This window comes from Herpailurus yagouaroundi, unplaced genomic scaffold, assembly GCF_014898765.1.
Source record: "Herpailurus yagouaroundi ecotype Mexico unplaced genomic scaffold, PumYag 216, whole genome shotgun sequence".
Lineage (NCBI taxonomy): Eukaryota > Metazoa > Chordata > Mammalia > Carnivora > Felidae > Herpailurus > Herpailurus yagouaroundi.
This window is the reverse complement of record NW_024412447.1, coordinates 15,638,878-15,655,912: the sequence shown is the minus strand read 5'-3', so window position 1 is coordinate 15,655,912 and position 17,035 is coordinate 15,638,878. Positions and strand designations below refer to the sequence as shown.

The 17,035-nt window shown below is 37.4% G+C and overlaps 1 protein-coding gene across 3 annotated transcripts in view; it reads left to right on the top strand.

Annotated features, from left to right (window-relative positions):
* The window catches only part of TPST1 (tyrosylprotein sulfotransferase 1), a 175,013-nt gene that overhangs the window by 41,093 nt on the left and 116,885 nt on the right, over positions 1-17,035 (top strand). For all 3 annotated transcript variants that reach the window (XM_040456219.1, XM_040456218.1, XM_040456217.1), the window contains one exon: positions 2,667-3,612. In XM_040456219.1, the coding sequence (XP_040312153.1) occupies positions 2,768-3,612 (845 nt within the window). In that variant the 5' untranslated portion in view covers positions 2,667-2,767. The remainder of the gene's footprint in view (positions 1-2,666; positions 3,613-17,035) is intronic.

Here is a 17,035-nt window from a genome sequence, read left to right as displayed (position 1 = left end):
TGTGCCTGGTACAGTAATATATGTTCAAATATGTGACTAAAGGAATGAATACATGAGTAAACAAAAACCAGATCTTGGTGTAACCTACTGAGACTACCAAAATATATTTCTACGAAAGTATTCCTTTAAAACCCAAAAAACAAAAAGCCCGGCTATGTTGAGGTATAACTTATGTACCCTAAGACTTATCCATTGTAAGAGTGTAATTCAATGATTTTTAGTAGATTTTATAAGGTTGTGCAAGTCTCACAGCAGTCCAGTCTTAGAACATTTCCATTACTGCAAAAAGTCCCCTCATGCCTATTTGTCATTAAATTCCTGCTTCCACCTCCTGCTTTCTGTCTCTATAAATTTGCCTTTTATGGACATTTCATATAAATGTATGCTGATGTAGTTGCTCAGATACACACACACACACACACACACACACACACACACGTAAAATTATTTGCATTTTTAAGCATGGCTTTCTAGGGGTTGCCTTCCTGTCAGCACAGTTCATTGGACAGTGGTTGTGTTCTGATATCTTAAGCCAGTGTGACTTTTCATCTGCCAGTGGATCTGCATTTGGGTAGAGGAGCACATTCCAAGTTGAGGCCATTTTCAAATCTGCACTGGTGTTTAAGGACTGACAGTTCCTTTTGTGTCTCCTCTGCCTCCATGCACCTGTGAGCTGGCGTTGAGTTTGCCAATCATGATTACAAACTGAGGCTACTGGAGCTGTTCATCCTCCTTGCTCTCCTGCCACCTGGAACATCACTTACACTGACAGCACAGCTGAGAGTGTGTGTTATTCACCACTCCAAAATGAGTGACTCCCTTTGATCCTGGGAGCAAAGCCATAGTCTTCATAGTTTCCCTGCCTCGCCCTGCTCTGCAGAACCTCTGTCCTGCTAAGTGAGTGGATGGTGGGGTGGGAATAGTCTTAGGCAAGAATGTCATAGACTTTCATTGTTCTTCCTCAACATTTAGCAGTTTTTCAAACATAGATGCTGCTTAGGTTATTGTATTCCTTTGTTGATTTCCAGAGGACTGATGGGGTTTCTGTTAGCTTCATCTTGCTTAGTTTTGGGGGAGAATTGCCTACCTTCTCACTAGTCCATAGCTAGACGTCCTGCCTCTCAGGAGGTATTCTTTTTTTAGCATAGCTAGTCCTTTCCCCAGGTGTACTTACTATTAGGAGACATATAAGGAAGGGAGAATTTTTAAGGAATTAGCTCATGTTATTGAGGTGCTGGCATTTCTAAAATCCACGGAGCAGTCTGGCTGGTAAGACTTGATGTTAGCTTTGAGTCCAAATTCTGCAGGGCAGCAAGCTGGAAATTCAGGTACAGTTTCTGTGTTACTGTCTTGAAGAGAATACCTTTTTCTTCACAAAACCTGTCTCTTCTAAGGATTTCAGTTGTTGGATGAGGCCCACTCATATTATGAAGGGTAATCTGCTTTAATCAGAGTCTGTTGATTTCATTGTTAATCATATCTAACAAAAACCTTCACAGCAACATCTAGACCAAACTAGTGTTTGGTGTTTGACCAAACACTGGGCACCATAATGGCTTAGTTGACATATAAAATTAACCATCACACTTGCCCTCTGAGGATTCAGGGCACATTGTTTTAGTCTAGGTGTAGTCTGATTGCTGTCTGCTTTGTAGTATATATCCTTGCTCCAGCTAAACTAGTATTTCCATAATATGTGTATTTTACATATACATAGTATATATATTTTACATAGTATATATGTTTTACATACATGCCCTTGCTTCTACACATCCACACCTTGGTCATAGTGTATCTTCAGCTTAGAATACTCTGTGTATCTAAACCTTCTCTGTTCTTCTGAAGGCTAGATCACAAACACACACGTAATTGTCTTTTCACAGTACACACCAGTTCTCCTGAACTACTTTTTGCCTAAATATGCGGTGTTCTGTCATGCCATTGTGCTTTTGCACACAAGTTCCTACTGCTTAGAGTACCTCTCCCTCTTATTTTCTATAAGGCTTTTATAGATTCATCTGGTGGACTTGTGTGCTCCTTTTCATTATACTCTTGTTGTTTATATCTACTAAGGCACTGATTGCATTTTGTTGTCATTGTTTGCATATCTATCTGTCCATGAGACTTTGTTTCCTGAGAGCAAGGGTCAGTGCACTGCTGTCGTTTTCAAAGCTTATCCTCAGCCACACCCAAGTATCTGGCCTGTAGTATCTAAATAAATAATTTGTGGAATGAATAAACTAAATCTGTGTTAAAGATTTGGAAGTTGTATATTTCTTCTGTAATTTCTCTTTAGGGTAGAATGTGGAGATAATGACTTCTTAGGGATGAAGCAAATCTGAATACTAGAGATGAGCCTTGGGTTAGACCTCAAACATACTTGGTCATATTAAATATTTGCATAACCCACTGATAGAAATAGTTTTATTTATTTTTCCATTCTGTGGAAGGTACAAAGCTTCAGAATTGTCACATTAAGAAATGCTGTTTCTGATTAGAAATGATTTATTTTTGCTTGCACTTGTGTATACTTGTGTTCTAAGAATATCACAGTATGTAAGACAGCTTTAGCTTCTTTCTAGCCAGAATGTAATGGTGATCACTGATGACTAATTTGTGAACAGTTTTAATGTGATGATAAAATAGCTTTTTCCTTTTCTCACTAGATGTTGATCATCTTTCTGAAGTAGAATCTCCATGGCCTGAACATTTTCTGAAAATTATTTTGAGCAGAATATCTATTTAATAACAAGATAACTACATCAAGATGGTTGGAAAACTGAAGCAGAACTTACTATTGGCATGTCTGGTTATTAGTTCTGTGACTGTGTTTTACTTGGGCCAACACGCCATGGAATGTCATCACCGAATAGAAGAACGTAGCCAGCCCCTCAAATTGGAGAGCACAAAGACCACTGTGAGAACTGGCCTGGACATCAAAGTGAATAAAACCTTTGCCTATCACAAAGATATGCCTTTGATATTTATTGGAGGTGTGCCTCGGAGTGGAACCACACTCATGAGGGCCATGCTAGATGCACACCCCGATATTCGCTGTGGAGAGGAAACCAGAGTCATTCCCCGAATCCTGGCCTTGAAGCAGATGTGGTCACGGTCAAGTAAAGAGAAAATACGCTTGGATGAGGCTGGTGTTACTGATGAAGTGCTGGATTCTGCCATGCAAGCCTTCTTACTAGAAATTATTGTTAAGCATGGGGAACCAGCCCCTTATTTATGTAATAAAGATCCTTTTGCCCTGAAATCCTTAACTTACCTTGCTAGGTTATTCCCTAATGCCAAATTTCTCCTCATGGTCCGAGATGGCCGGGCATCAGTACATTCAATGATTTCTCGGAAAGTTACTATAGCTGGGTTTGACCTGAATAGCTATAGAGACTGTTTGACCAAGTGGAATCGTGCCATAGAGACCATGTATAATCAATGTATGGAAGTTGGCTATAAAAAATGCATGTTAGTTCACTATGAACAACTTGTCTTACATCCTGAACGGTGGATGAGAACGCTCTTAAAGTTCCTTCATATTCCATGGAACTACTCAGTATTACATCATGAAGAGATGATTGGGAAAGCTGGGGGAGTATCTCTGTCAAAGTGAGTAGAAGTTGTTTTTTGTTTTTTTTGACCCTGTGTTCAGGTAGTAAAGGTGTGTGTGTGTGTGTGTGTGTGTGTGTGTGTGTGTGTGTGTGTAAACTACAGAACATGTTTCTGGAACAGATATAACTTCATCAGTGAGCTTTTTAAAAGATTTTTTTTTAATGTTTACTTATTCTTGAGAGAGAGAGTGAGAGAGAGACAGAGCATGAGTGGGGGAGGGGCAGAGAGAGAGAGAGAGGAAGACACAGGATCTGAAGCAGGCTCCAGGCTCTGAGCTGTCATCACAGAGCCTGACATGGGGCTCAAACCCACAAACTCTGAGATCATGACCTGAGCTTAAGTGGGACACCTAACCTACTGAGCCACCCAGGTGTCCCTTTCAATGAGTTGTTTTAAAAATTCATTATAGGTCCTTTCATTTATTTAATTCATTTGTATTTTTATGAATTGTGGTTCTTATTTATTTGATAGAAGCCAGCCCAATTTATAGCAGTGAAAGGTATTTTTCTTTAATGTCCATCATTCAATTTTAGCGACTCCTGATTTCTAATTTCTAGGTAGTTTTATTAATAACAATAGTCGACTTTGTGTAGAGTAAGGTTAATATGAGGAGAAGCATCTAATGTTGGTGAGCAAGTGGTGAATTCTAAGCATTTTGGAATTTTTAGTGATAGAGAAATATAAAGACTAAAATGATCTAAACCAGTCCCTTCATTTTACAGGTAGGAAGACTTAGAAAGTAAAAATGATTTACTCAAATTGAGATGGGAAGGCCAGGATTAGAATCTGTGCTTTGGTCTCAGTGGGGTAGTGCCATTTTCCATGGCGTTTTATAACACATAGTGCTTCTTTTGTCATCTGATGGATCTTGATTTTTTTAAAGGGTATAGAACTCCAAAATTTGGAAGCTCAATCCATAATCCATACAGGAAGTTCCTTAGATTCAAATACTTCTAGAACTATTGCATTTTTCTTTCTTTCTTATGAAATAGTGACTGGGGTGCCCTGACTTGATCCGACAACCTGATTTGATGACTTATATACCTAGAATATGGATATAAAAATGGAAACTACTGTTAAATTCACATAGCATATTTTTATGAGGAAGAAGTTGGGTGTAACTAAGTTTTATTTTATTTCTTATCTTTTTCCATTCATAAAAGTAATATGTACCTGCTGTCAAAAAAACCCCAAAAAACAAAAAACAGTGTACTTCCCTTCTGTACCTGCTTTTTCCTACCAGGGAATATCTTCTTGATTTCTTTTTTCAATGTATAGAACTTGTACAGTGAGTATTGATTCCTGATGTAGATAATTTGAAAGGAGCAGCTGCATTTCTGCACCTAACTTACAGGTATGATGATAAATTATTAGGTATTATCACTCTACTGGCTCTGGGTTCTGTTTATTGATTCAAAGAGAATTATAGCCATAGCTAATGTCATCACAGTTTATTGTTCTTTTCATATAATAGACCATAACTAATTTCTAATCACTTGTATTCGTAGGTTAGCATTTCACTTTGTGTGCTTGTATGTTGGCCCAGAGATTCTGTTGCTGGCTCCTTCTAGTAATACAAAATAACACCAAACCCCTGCACCCTTGCCATCCCTAGTCTCTCCAAGGAGGGATTAAGGAGATATGCTCAAGGTAAATTTTGGTGGAAATCAGGACAAGATCATTTTACATATATAATTACTATGTTTAAGGCAAACATGAATACCAAGGAAATTCATAGAAATTACAAACAAATGGATTTTAGAAGGGGAAGAGACCTTACTTAATTAACATGTAGCATACAGAATGGAGGCCCAGTGAGGTTCTGTGCTTTTTCAAGAATCATATGTGGCAGAACCATGACTAGAATTTCCAATGCTTATTCCAAATTTCTTGCTATTATATGAGTTTTTTTAAATTAAGGAATACTTACATATTAAATGCACAGATATTCGGTGTACAATTTGATGAATATTTGTATCTGTATACACTTGTATAATCACCATCTGTATAAAAATACAGAAAATTCCCAGTACCCACTAGGCTCCTTCATGCTCCTTCTCAGTTAACATCCTCCTCAACCCAAAAGTAACCACTGTTTCATCCTCTGTCACCAGAGGTGCTATGACATTGTATATGAAGTTCAGAAATAGCCTCGCTTGTTTTTGAACTTCCTATAAATGCAAGCATGCCTATTTATTATTTTTTGCCTGGTTTCTTTCATTTAACATTAGATATGCCCATACCATTGTATGGATTGATTTTTTTCATTGCTATGTAATATTCCAATGTATAGATATAACACAATTTATCCATTGTTCCTTTGGTGAACATTTGGTGTTTCCAGTTTGGGGCTATTATGGATAAAGTTGCTAACACCATTCCTGTACATTACTATTGGTGGACATAAGCATTGATTTTTCTTGGGTAAAGAAAAATGAGTAAAGTCACTGGATCATAAAATATCTCTGTATCTCTATATTTATATGTCTTTAACAGATGCTTAATTGTTTTTCACAGTGTCTGCACCAGCAATGTATGGCTATAGTATACACTTACGTATTATAGTTGCTTTGCATCTTTGCTAACAACTTGTATTCTCAGTCCTTTTAATTTTAGCAGGGCTACAAGTATTTTTTAAACTTAAAAGCAAAACAAAATAACAACATTTGAATTCCTTTTTGAAACAAATCTTCCCAGAGTTCCAATGTAAAACAGATAAAAACAAAGCTGTTTTGTTTGAGGCAGGTCCAATCTAGGCTGTACTGCTTTTAAGGCTGAGTCTCTGTTCTCAAAAAGAGCTAATTGGGAGATGAGGCAGAAACATACAGAATTATTCCATTAATAAGTACCAAGTTGTAAATATCTCATATTACTTGAGAGTTGTGACCATAAGGAATTCATAGCCCAGAGTCAGTCATCCTGTGTGCTTTGCTTTCCTATAAACGTTTTTATTCTGGGGAAATTGTTTAAAGTCAGTATTTTAATATTTATTTTTGTATTATTTAGTACTAAAATATGCAAAATATTTACGCAGTTTTGAAGGCTTGAAAATATCACCAGATGGTTCAGGATCATATGTAGAAATTGTTGAAGACAGTGATAAGGAAAGCCTTCACAGTTCTACCTGCCTTATTTTATTAACTATGAAAGTTAAGCTTTCCTTTGCTTTGCTTAGGAATTTCCAGTTGTTTTCTGTTAGAGTGGTACCTCTTGCCTGCCTGTCATTTCCAGTTACAGTAGGAGCATAGGGTAATCATCTGCTAGTGTATTTAAGAGTTCCTCTATGAAAGAATTTGGTGGAAGAAAGCATTCTTTCATTCTGGGATGGTGAAGGGAGTCTTCATTAGAGACTGCTGAATATAGGATGGGCTTTTTTTTCCTTTCTTTTTTTTCTTTTTAACTGAAAATAAAAGCCAAGTAATGAGTCGGGAAGGGATGAAAACAGATTCTTTGACTGGCTGATAAGTTTAGTTCTGCATTAAGGTTACAAGCATAGAATTTTAGGTATACTATTTATTGTGTTTTTAGAAAGTCATTTCAAGTTCAGTAGTAGAACTAGTTTCTCCAGTGATTGATGTTAACTTTGATGTTTTGAATACTGTGTTCTATTTTAATAAATTATTCACCCATACTCTTCAATTTCATATTAAATTGAGCTATAGTCTTGAATATGATGGCTCCAAAATATGATAGAAAATTCACTGATTGCTTTTATTTCTTCTAAACTTATAGAGAATAGAAAACAAAAATGAGACATTTCTAAATGTCTTTTTGCCTTTCAAGAAATGTTTGTACAGCAAAGTAGAGGGGTATACATTTTAAGGGAAATACCTTATGCAAATTCTAATAGAATTTTCTAAGAGATTGAATATGGAGTAGGATTTTGCTGATTAGTGAATGGTATCTACTGCTGATGCCTGCTCCTCCAATATTTTGAGTAGGAAATGGAAATAAAGTTTGAGGCTATTTACATTAACTTCTCATGAATTGTGGAATTTTTGTGGAATTTCAGTAATTTCCATCTGGGAACATTCAGGAAGTTACTAGAATATACAGCATTGTTCCTGCTTTTAAACTCATTATACCATAAAATTGCCTGGAACAAATAAAAATCATCAATAACAATAACAAAACAATGTACCATCGTATACTTAAAGGTGACTAAAATAAAACAGTATCCTAGGATCAGTAAACAAGTTTATTAGGTCAAAAGAGCAAAGTCACAAAACAAAACAAAACAAAATATAATGGTAACCCTTAAACTAGAACCAAAAAATCACAGCTATAATTCAGAGACAAGTTATCTGCTTTTAGGGCAGAAAAAAAGATATGTAACTATTAAGCACAAATAGGTTAGAAGGAAAAAAAGCGGTAAGTAGAAGAGAACAAATAGGAATACAATAATTGACAGTCTCTGAAGCTTCTAGTAAGTAAAGCAGAGAGAAAACTAGAAGTCAGATCCAGAACAAAGTATTAAATAACAAAAATTCAACGGAGTAAATCTTAAAGATTTAATTAGCGTTATTGATCAGTTCATGAATCAGGCAGAATCCCATCTAGCAAGTAGAGGGGAACTCCAAAGGGCTACAGAAAAGGAAAGGTTTTTAAAGGTAGAAAGCAAGTGGAAAAAAGGAAATTATTAGCAAAGAATCCATTGTTATAGACAAGGTTGCCCTCCTAAGGGGAATGGAGGGGAGTCTATCATTAAATTTATAAGTTCTGACCAGGAAATTCCCATTTTGACTGGTTAAAGGTTACATTTCAGGGGGTGTGAAACTGCAGTTAGATTAGGTATTAATTCTGTTTTGTTTTGTTTTGTTTTCTTTTTTTAGTTATAAGAACCAGTTTAATTTGTTCTTTGCCTCTCTGTTGTCATCGACCTTAATTAGATTGATTTGATGTTGAACAAAAGGGCCTCCACCAAACTTAACATACATAGTCTTATCACAGTTGGATGCAAGCACACAAAGATGGGCTTGGTGCCTGTCAGCTTAATGTGCTAGGTAATCATGAATTAGGGCCATCTTCAATGACTCTTGTAAGGAAGTATAAACATCCATTACACCTCCAGCAGCAATGACCCCCTCTGTAACCCTTGCATTCTGCTGGCCATAACTTAGTCTTATGGCCACATATAAAAGGCTAGGGAATGTGTCTTTATTCTAAGTGACCATGTGCCCAACCAAGAGTTGGTGTTTCTTTTACCAAGGGGAATAGACTGGATATTGGATATTGCAGCTGAATCTTGAGTGCCCTCGGGCCTCTGCCTCCACACCGCTTGGCAGGTGGTGGTGGGGCGGGAGTAGGGAGGGAAGCGAGGTATTAAGTCTTGGTTTACTGACTTTGGAGCCTTCCTCAATGCAGTGACACCATTTTGGGCTTGTGGTTTTCTTTTTAAAACAATCAAATAAATAGGTGAGAGCAATGAAGACTGTTTTTTGGAAATGGAGATACTCCTAAGTAGAATTGTTATTAAATTTTGAATATTAAATTTCTTCTTAGTGTTCAAAATGGAATTTAGTTTAGAAATTAAATTTTTTTATAATATAGGATTAACAGGGAAGGATAACAAAATTTTCTGAGAATTTTCTGAAATTGAAGGATGGGAAGAATATTATGAGCAAGTTAAGAGAAAGACAGGCTATGTTCATGCAAATGATGATCACTTCTATAGCATGTAAAATTAATAGCATGCAAATTAGCATTACAACTCTAGTAGCTCAGATTAAAATATCCCAGAATAATTTTATAAATATTATTTTTTTAATTACTTTGGATTACTTATCCTTTGTGAAGGCAGTAAACCTAGCTTTATAAATCTGGTTGTGAATTGAATGTTAGCTAACAGCAATATTTTTGTAGTTGTGGAAATCGCTGTTCTTCTACTACAAATGGAAGAGATAACTAGCTGAGAAGGGTAACTGCATAAACAATGAATGCAGATGACAGCAAAACAGGTTGCAAAAGAAAAAGAGCAGAGGAAAAATTGTATTTCAGAAAATTTTAGTGAAGAATGTGAAGAAACAGAGCAAGAACGTTAATAAAGCACAGTGTATACTTTTCTTGAAGACTATGGCATTTGATGGCAAAAAGCAGAAATTGGGTATTAGATCATTTATTAATTTAGATTAAGTGTCTTTTTGAAAAATAGAGATCTAAAATAACCATGGTTTTAAACAAAATAGTGGCTGTTACATAAAAGAAGGCAGACCAAGGCTGGTTTGGAAGCTCTGTAGTCATCTGGCTTCCAGCTTTTGGCTCTTTCAGCCCCGTGGTTCAAGTTGGAGTCCCAATCATATCATCTGTGTCCTTAAGTAGCAGAACAGGGGATAGACTGGGCAAATAAGAAGGTGAATTTAATATTTTTTAAGGGCATTTCCCATGAATTTCCTTCGTTCCCTTACATTCCAGGTAGCCCCTCTCCTTGCATTCTGCTGGCCATAACTGAGTCTTATATCCACATATAAAAGGCTAGGGAATGTAGTCTTTATTCTAAGTGACCATGTGCCCAACCAAGAGTTGGTGTTTCTTTTACCAAGGGGAATAGACTTGATATTGGGATAGGCAGATAACAGTCTCTGCAATTCACTGAGTACCTACTACGTGCCAGATACAGTGTTAAGGTCTCTGTCTTAAAGGTACACATGATCGAATAGCAGATACAGATTCATAACAGTACAATGTTAAGTAGTATGGGAAACTAAGAAGAGGTAATGTGTGGTGTTCAGGAAGGCCTTCCTGGAGATTGTGGTATCAAACCGAGAAATAAAGTCGTGTTTCTTGACCTTGGCACTATTCACATTTTGGGTCAGATAATTCTTTGTTGTGGGGGTTGTCCTGTACATTGTGGGGGTTGTCCTGTACATTGTGGGATGGAGCAGCATCCCTAGTCTCTACTCAATAGATGCCAGTAGCAAAACCCCTCCCCACTTTGTGACAATCAGAAATGTTTCCAGACATTGCCAAATGCCCCCTGTGGAGGCAAAACGCTCCCCATCTCCCCTCCTGTTGAGAATCATTGACCTAAAGGATAAGTAGCTCAACAAATAAAGGAAAGAGCATTCAGTTTTAACTTGCAGGATAAGGTGCTCCTTGGGTGAGCCATGGCTAGAGTGCTGTAGTTGTTCCTTGACTGTCCAGTGTCTTTCTCTTCCTTAGCCAAATGAGCCATCAAGAGATATTACTCCTAGAAGCAGCCTGTGTCTAATTCTAGCCCTACAGTGTCCAAAAAGAAGAGATGGGTTGGAAGGCTTCTTGTGGCATGACTCCTGGCCCAACCTAGGGGCCTAGCGGCAGGCACAAAAAGACTTAGGGAACAACTGGTCCCTGTTACACCGGACCTATAGACTCTGCCCTTCCATGATACAGTGAAAGTCATGTATGCACAATCCCACCTGGACCCAGAATGTTTAACAGCCTAATATAATATAACCTAATATAATTTTTAAAATATAGTAAAATAAAACAAGGCAGTAGTCACTTGGAAGTTACAATATGGACAAATTCTCAAAGAAACATCTAGGGTCGCCTGAGCGGCTCAGTCAGTTGAGCATCTGACTTTGTCTCAGGTCATGATCTCACAGTTCATAGGTTTGAGCCCCACATTGGGTTCGGTGCTGACAGCTCAGAGCCTGGAGCCTGTGTCTCCCTCTCTCTCTGTCCCTCAAAAATAAATAAATATTACAACAGTTAAAAAAAAAAAGATGAGAAACATCTCAAACTGTGGTATTTATGAGGACTATAGGCAGTTTGGTGTTGCTAGAAAGTTCATTTTCAGGTAGGACGTAGTGGGAAACAAGGCTTGAGAGAGTTGGTAAGGATCAAGCTGTGGAGGGCCTTATATTTTATGCTAAAGATCTTGAATTTTGTCCTGTAGACCAGTTGCTTGCAAACTTCTCTTATTAGTGGGACACTCATTTAAAATCTCATGAGGAACCTTGGTTTCTAAAGTACCTAGAAGTGGAGTGGGTTTGTTTGAAGCAACGTTTAATTCTGCTTGTATTTAACAAAACAAACGAAACTTGTGGAATTATAAAATTTCTATTTTGTTTTTAAAAGAAAAAATTGATTATAATGTCCTCCAGAATGTATAGAAATGATAAAAATTTGGGTATTATAATCGTTTCTAAGAACACTCAATAAGTATAAGTTTGACTTTATTAAAAAAGAAAATTCAACTGAGTAAATTTGAAGATCTAATTGGCTTTATTAAATGATTCTTCAATCAGGCAGCATCCCATCTAGCAAGGAGAGGGGAGCTCCACTGAGCTACACAAGAGGAAGGTTTTTTAAGGCAGAGAGAGGGCATAAAATCAAAAGGAATTTATTTGCAAGGAATGCATTGTTTAGGCAAGTTTGCCTTCCTAAGAGGAGTGGAAGGGGTCTGTCAATAAATTCCTAGTATTGACCAGGAAATTCTGTTGACTGGATAAATGTTACATTCCTGGCAGGTTGAAACTGCAGTTAGGTTAGTTATTAAGTCTTGGTTTCCTGACTTGGGCTTTAACCTAAGTGGCCCCATTTTGTGCCTGTGGTTTTCCTTTTAACAATTATTCTGCCCCTTTTGATCAGACTCTCATCTTAACTGAGAGATATGATCAAAATTTAAGGAATTAGCACCACTCTCAGCTACTACTCTGTAGTTCTTAGCAGCTTTTGTTGATCCTTTGTGTGGCATTCACAGGTCATAACATTTTTGCTTTATCACTACTTGCTCACCTAAAAGATAATCAAGGGCTATTTTTTATCAAGAACAACTTTGGCCAGAGTCTAAAGATACCTTTGTTGGGGAGCTATTGCTTTAGTAGCAGATTCCACAACAATTTTAAGAATTAAGGAGAAGTTCCTTATCATAGCCTCATTTACGTTTATCCCTAACCAAGGAAGTAGGGACCTGCCAAAAGGAGTGAATTCTGAATCATGAAAGCCACCTTTCAACTCACAATGTGAAATCAGGGGAGTCGACCAATAAGTCTTATTTTGCTTGTGAAAAGTTAGGGCTACAGTTAGATTTTCTTCTGGCTGAAATAAAAGGTCGTTCTAACTTCCAGAGGTTAACGCCCTTAGCAGTGGTCTGAGAGATGAAAATGAGGGGATTATCTTTCCAGGCCAGTAGCAGAGTAAAGGAAAGGAAAAACAAAGGGTTTCATGTTCTGTTAAAGTAGGAAGTCTTGATCCATCATCTTGGGTGGAAGCAGTCTACCTTTGTGTCAGCTACTTCTCTTCCTTGTGATTTGATTTGGAGGTCTCCAGTGTCTGTTCAGGACTAGCTGTCATGTGGAGCCTGTAGCTGTGTGGTGTATACTCAAGGCTTAACACCTTCTAGTTTTGCAGAGCAGTGTCAGTGGCCAGGAGCACTGGTAAGGTTCTTTCCAGTGGGGCTCAAGAGCTGTTTTGCTCTGATGTTTCCAAAGTACCTAATCATCAGACTGTAAACTGTGAGCTCTCAGCACAGACCCTGATGCGGGGCTCAAACTCACAAACTGTGAGATCGTGACCTGAGCCAAAGTCGGATGCTTAACCGACTGAGCCACCCAGGCGCCTCTCCAGTAGTCTTAATTACATTTATTAGAATTCTTAATTCTTAGAAACCTTAATTTCTAGTGAAAGCTAATAAGTAAACAATTGTAAACTGTTAATACAAGCACTCTTCAGATTTGCAAATTTATGAATATATTTTATAATTTCTAGAAGCATAGGCCTTTTTCATTTTTCCAGTTCAGCACTAACACATCCAAATATCTTTTAGTTTCTCTAATAAGAAGCCCAAAGTAGTTAAGCCTGTGTTCAGTAGTTAATGTTGTAGTATTTTATTGTATTTGGAAATGATCTAGATATATAAAGAGTTTATCATTCAGCCTAATTTAGCAAACCTTAAGGTTTTAAGGTTACCAAAAAGATTTGGGAAAACTATTTAAGTAGACATAAATATTGCTGAAAAATTCATTTATAAGCTTTTGTCTTGCTTACATATATTTACTTGTTTTTAATAAATATGTTTAGATTTCCCACGAAAAAAACTTCATTAAACATTTGACAAAGACAGCCATTATCCCAAGCTATTATTTTTTCGTTGGTAGATCTTGTAAAAGATAATATGAATATATATGGCTAATATGAATTTATGTGGCTAATAAGCTTAGGTAGAATAAAAGTTTTATATTTAGTGTTAACTCTAAACATGTCTGTTTTAATTAAACTATCAACCTGAAACTTGTTTATATAGAGAGTATTTTTTTTCAGATTACGTGAACTTGAAAAACATTTGGGTTAGTTTCTGGTTTTTTTTTGAGAGCTTTAGAATGCTCAATCCTTATAAGCACTTGTCTTCAAACCAACTAATTAGAGCCCTTCACAAATTAATTTTAGCAATACTATCCAGAGACAGCACAATATCTCACATTTATAACATATTTACAAACAGACAAATGCAAAGACCTTATAATTACTAATATTTGTGGAGAAGATTTTTAAAATTTATATTTGTCCCTAAATTTATCTTAAGGAGACTGCTAGAGCTTAGGAGCCATTTTAGCAGTTTGTATTCTATTTTATTTAATTTTTTTTAACAGTTTGTATTTTATTTTATTATTATTGTTTTTAAATGTTTATTTTTGAGACAGAGACAGAGAGAGACAGAGCATAAGCAGGGGAGGAGCAGAGAGAGAGAGAGACACAGAATCCAAAGCAGGCTCTCCAGGCTCTGAGCTATCAGCACAGAGCCCAATGATGGGCTCGTGACAGCTTAGAGCTAGATGTGGGGCTCAAACTCATGGATTATGACCTGAGCTGCAGTCAGACGTTTAACCAACTGAGTCACCCAGGCACCCCACCAGTTTGTATTTTAAAAAGACCTTTTCCCCTTTTTTTCCTTCCTTTAGAGTCATATGATTGTGGGCTGTGTTTATAACCCCAAGAGACCAAAGAATATTAACTTTCTCCAAGATGGACTTTGCTTTCCTAAGGCCAAAAACTTATAAGCCTTTTGAGATAAATAAGGAAAATTTGGGGATTGGTAAAGAAATAGATTAATTTTGAGTTGCCTCTGGGGCTGACTTTTGTTTTGTAAGCTTTGTAGGATTTGGACATTTGCTTTCAGTTCCTCAAAGACTTGGGTTGTAATTTAAATGACATCATAGATTGATCCACCTATCCAACTACATTACCCTTAATTTGTTTCTTTCCCTTTGGGTTCAGAGTTTTTAATTTTAAATATTTCTGTCAGTATTAAAAAACCCCTCTTGGGTGTAAGATGGGCCCCAAAGAGGGTAAAGGATGTTATCTTCCCCAAATCCAGAGTCACTGCCAAAGATAGCCAAAAGAAAGAACCAACAACTTATATGTCCAAGGCAGGTAGAAAGCCAAGCCCAGTTGAGTAAGCAAGAAGACAGTAGCTATCCCTGAGAGAGAAAGATCAATCAACAATGGGTTTGGATTTGGAAAGTAAGGGATAATATGAAACTCTATTTCCCTCTTACAACTGGGCATTACTGACAGACTCAGAAGAACTGATTCTGATAAGAATTTTCACCCTTCCCTGGTTTCTGTCAGTTTTTCTAGGATACCCTCTGCAGACTCTGGTATCTACCAGAGTTTCCTCTTGTCTGTTTAAAGAAATAATATAGCAGTTTACCGGAAAATTCCTCAGTTTCATTGACTCTGGGAGGGGGTCTAAATGGGGGCCCTCCTTTGAAGGTGGAGTTGTCTGTAAGGCCATTAATTTGGAAGACTTTTGTTTATGGTTATGTAGTCTTTTCAGAGTGGATTCAGACAGGATTAGTGGATAGACTACTCAAAGGAGGAATAAGGAGCAATGGGAGTTATAGGCTTGTTTTAGGTCCCTTTTACATTAATTTTTCTCTAGGCTTTTGCAATGAATTTTTCAATGAAACTACTTTGGAATTTTGGAACCTTTTGGAGGCCTCTGCTTGCCCATTAAAATAGGTGTCCCATTCTGCTTAATTTGGGAACCCTTTCAAGTGCACTTTTTTTTTAAGTTTATTTATTTTGAGAGAGAGGGAGAGGGAGGGAGAACATGAGTGGGGGAAGGGCAGAAAGAGAATCTCTAGCAGGCTTTTCACTGTCAGCACAGGGCCTGACAATGTGGGCCTCGAATTCATGAACCACGAGATCATGACTTGAGCTGAAACCAAGAGTCAGATGCTCAACGACTGAGCCACCCAAGCACCCTTCACGTGCACTTCTTAGATGATCTTATCTAGTTGGAACATTCCCCATCATGACCACTGTAATTCTAGGTTGTTTGACTAAAATTTTGCCATTTCTGTATATATTCAGTGCACCTAGCACCATAGTTTTTGGACATAAAATAAGCAAGTGTGCCAGAGGTGGTACACTTGACTCTAGAATTTAAGGATTTCATTAGCTAAGTCTTTGTTTACATAAAACCAGACAAACAAATGTGCAACTTAACACATAGTGGTAACCAGAGGATATTACTGTGGGCTGGCCAAGAGGAGATCTTGTGTACCACGAGTACTAAACCAGTAGACTAAACCAGCAGATTCTAGTAAATGGAGATTTCAGACTGGAACTGGGGAAGGGATTCCAGCGTGGAATTGTGGACTGGACTATGGACAAGGGCTAAGGACTGTGCTCTGTTAGAGCCCCATGTCAGTGTAGGCTGACCAGTTAACCATGGACTGGAAAGCCAATTAGATCGGTAGTTTGAATGCAAAAAGAGTAGAACTCCAACCATGAAGGACTTACCAATGGCCCTCAGAAATGGCAAGAAAGACCGTGAGCTCAAAAGAGTTCACAGGGTACCATGCCAGTGTGTTTTGTTGTTACTGAATGCCTTTGGAAGTTTGCTTTGGATCCCACTGCTGCCATCAAATATGTTAAAAAACAAGATTCAACTGAGTAAATTTGAAGATATTACTGGCTTTTAAAAATGATTCATTAATCAGGCAGCATCCCATCTAGCAAGTAGAGGAGAGCTCCACTGAGCTACACCAGAGGGAGGTTTTTAAAGGCAGAGAGAGGGCATTAAAAAAAGAAGAAAGGCATTTATTAACAAGGAATGTATTGTTTAGGCAGGGTTGCCTTCTTAAAGGTAGTGGAAAGGGTCTTTCAGCACATTCCTAGAATTGGCCCAGAAATTCTGTGTTGACTGGTTAAAGGTTACATTCCTGACAGGTTGAAACTGCAATAGATTAAAGTCTTGGTTTGACACCATTTTGGGGCTTTGTTTTTCTTGTTAACAACTTTTTAGGGTATAAAACATAAAGGATCCCTCTATCATAAAATTAAAAAAATTTTTTTTTAATGTATGCCTGTTTGGGAATGTATTTTCAGATGAAGCATAGGTTAGGGGTGCCTGGGCGGCTCAGTCGGTTTAGCATCTGACTCCTGATTTCGGTTCTGGTCATGATCTCACAGTTTCGTGAGTTTGAGCCCC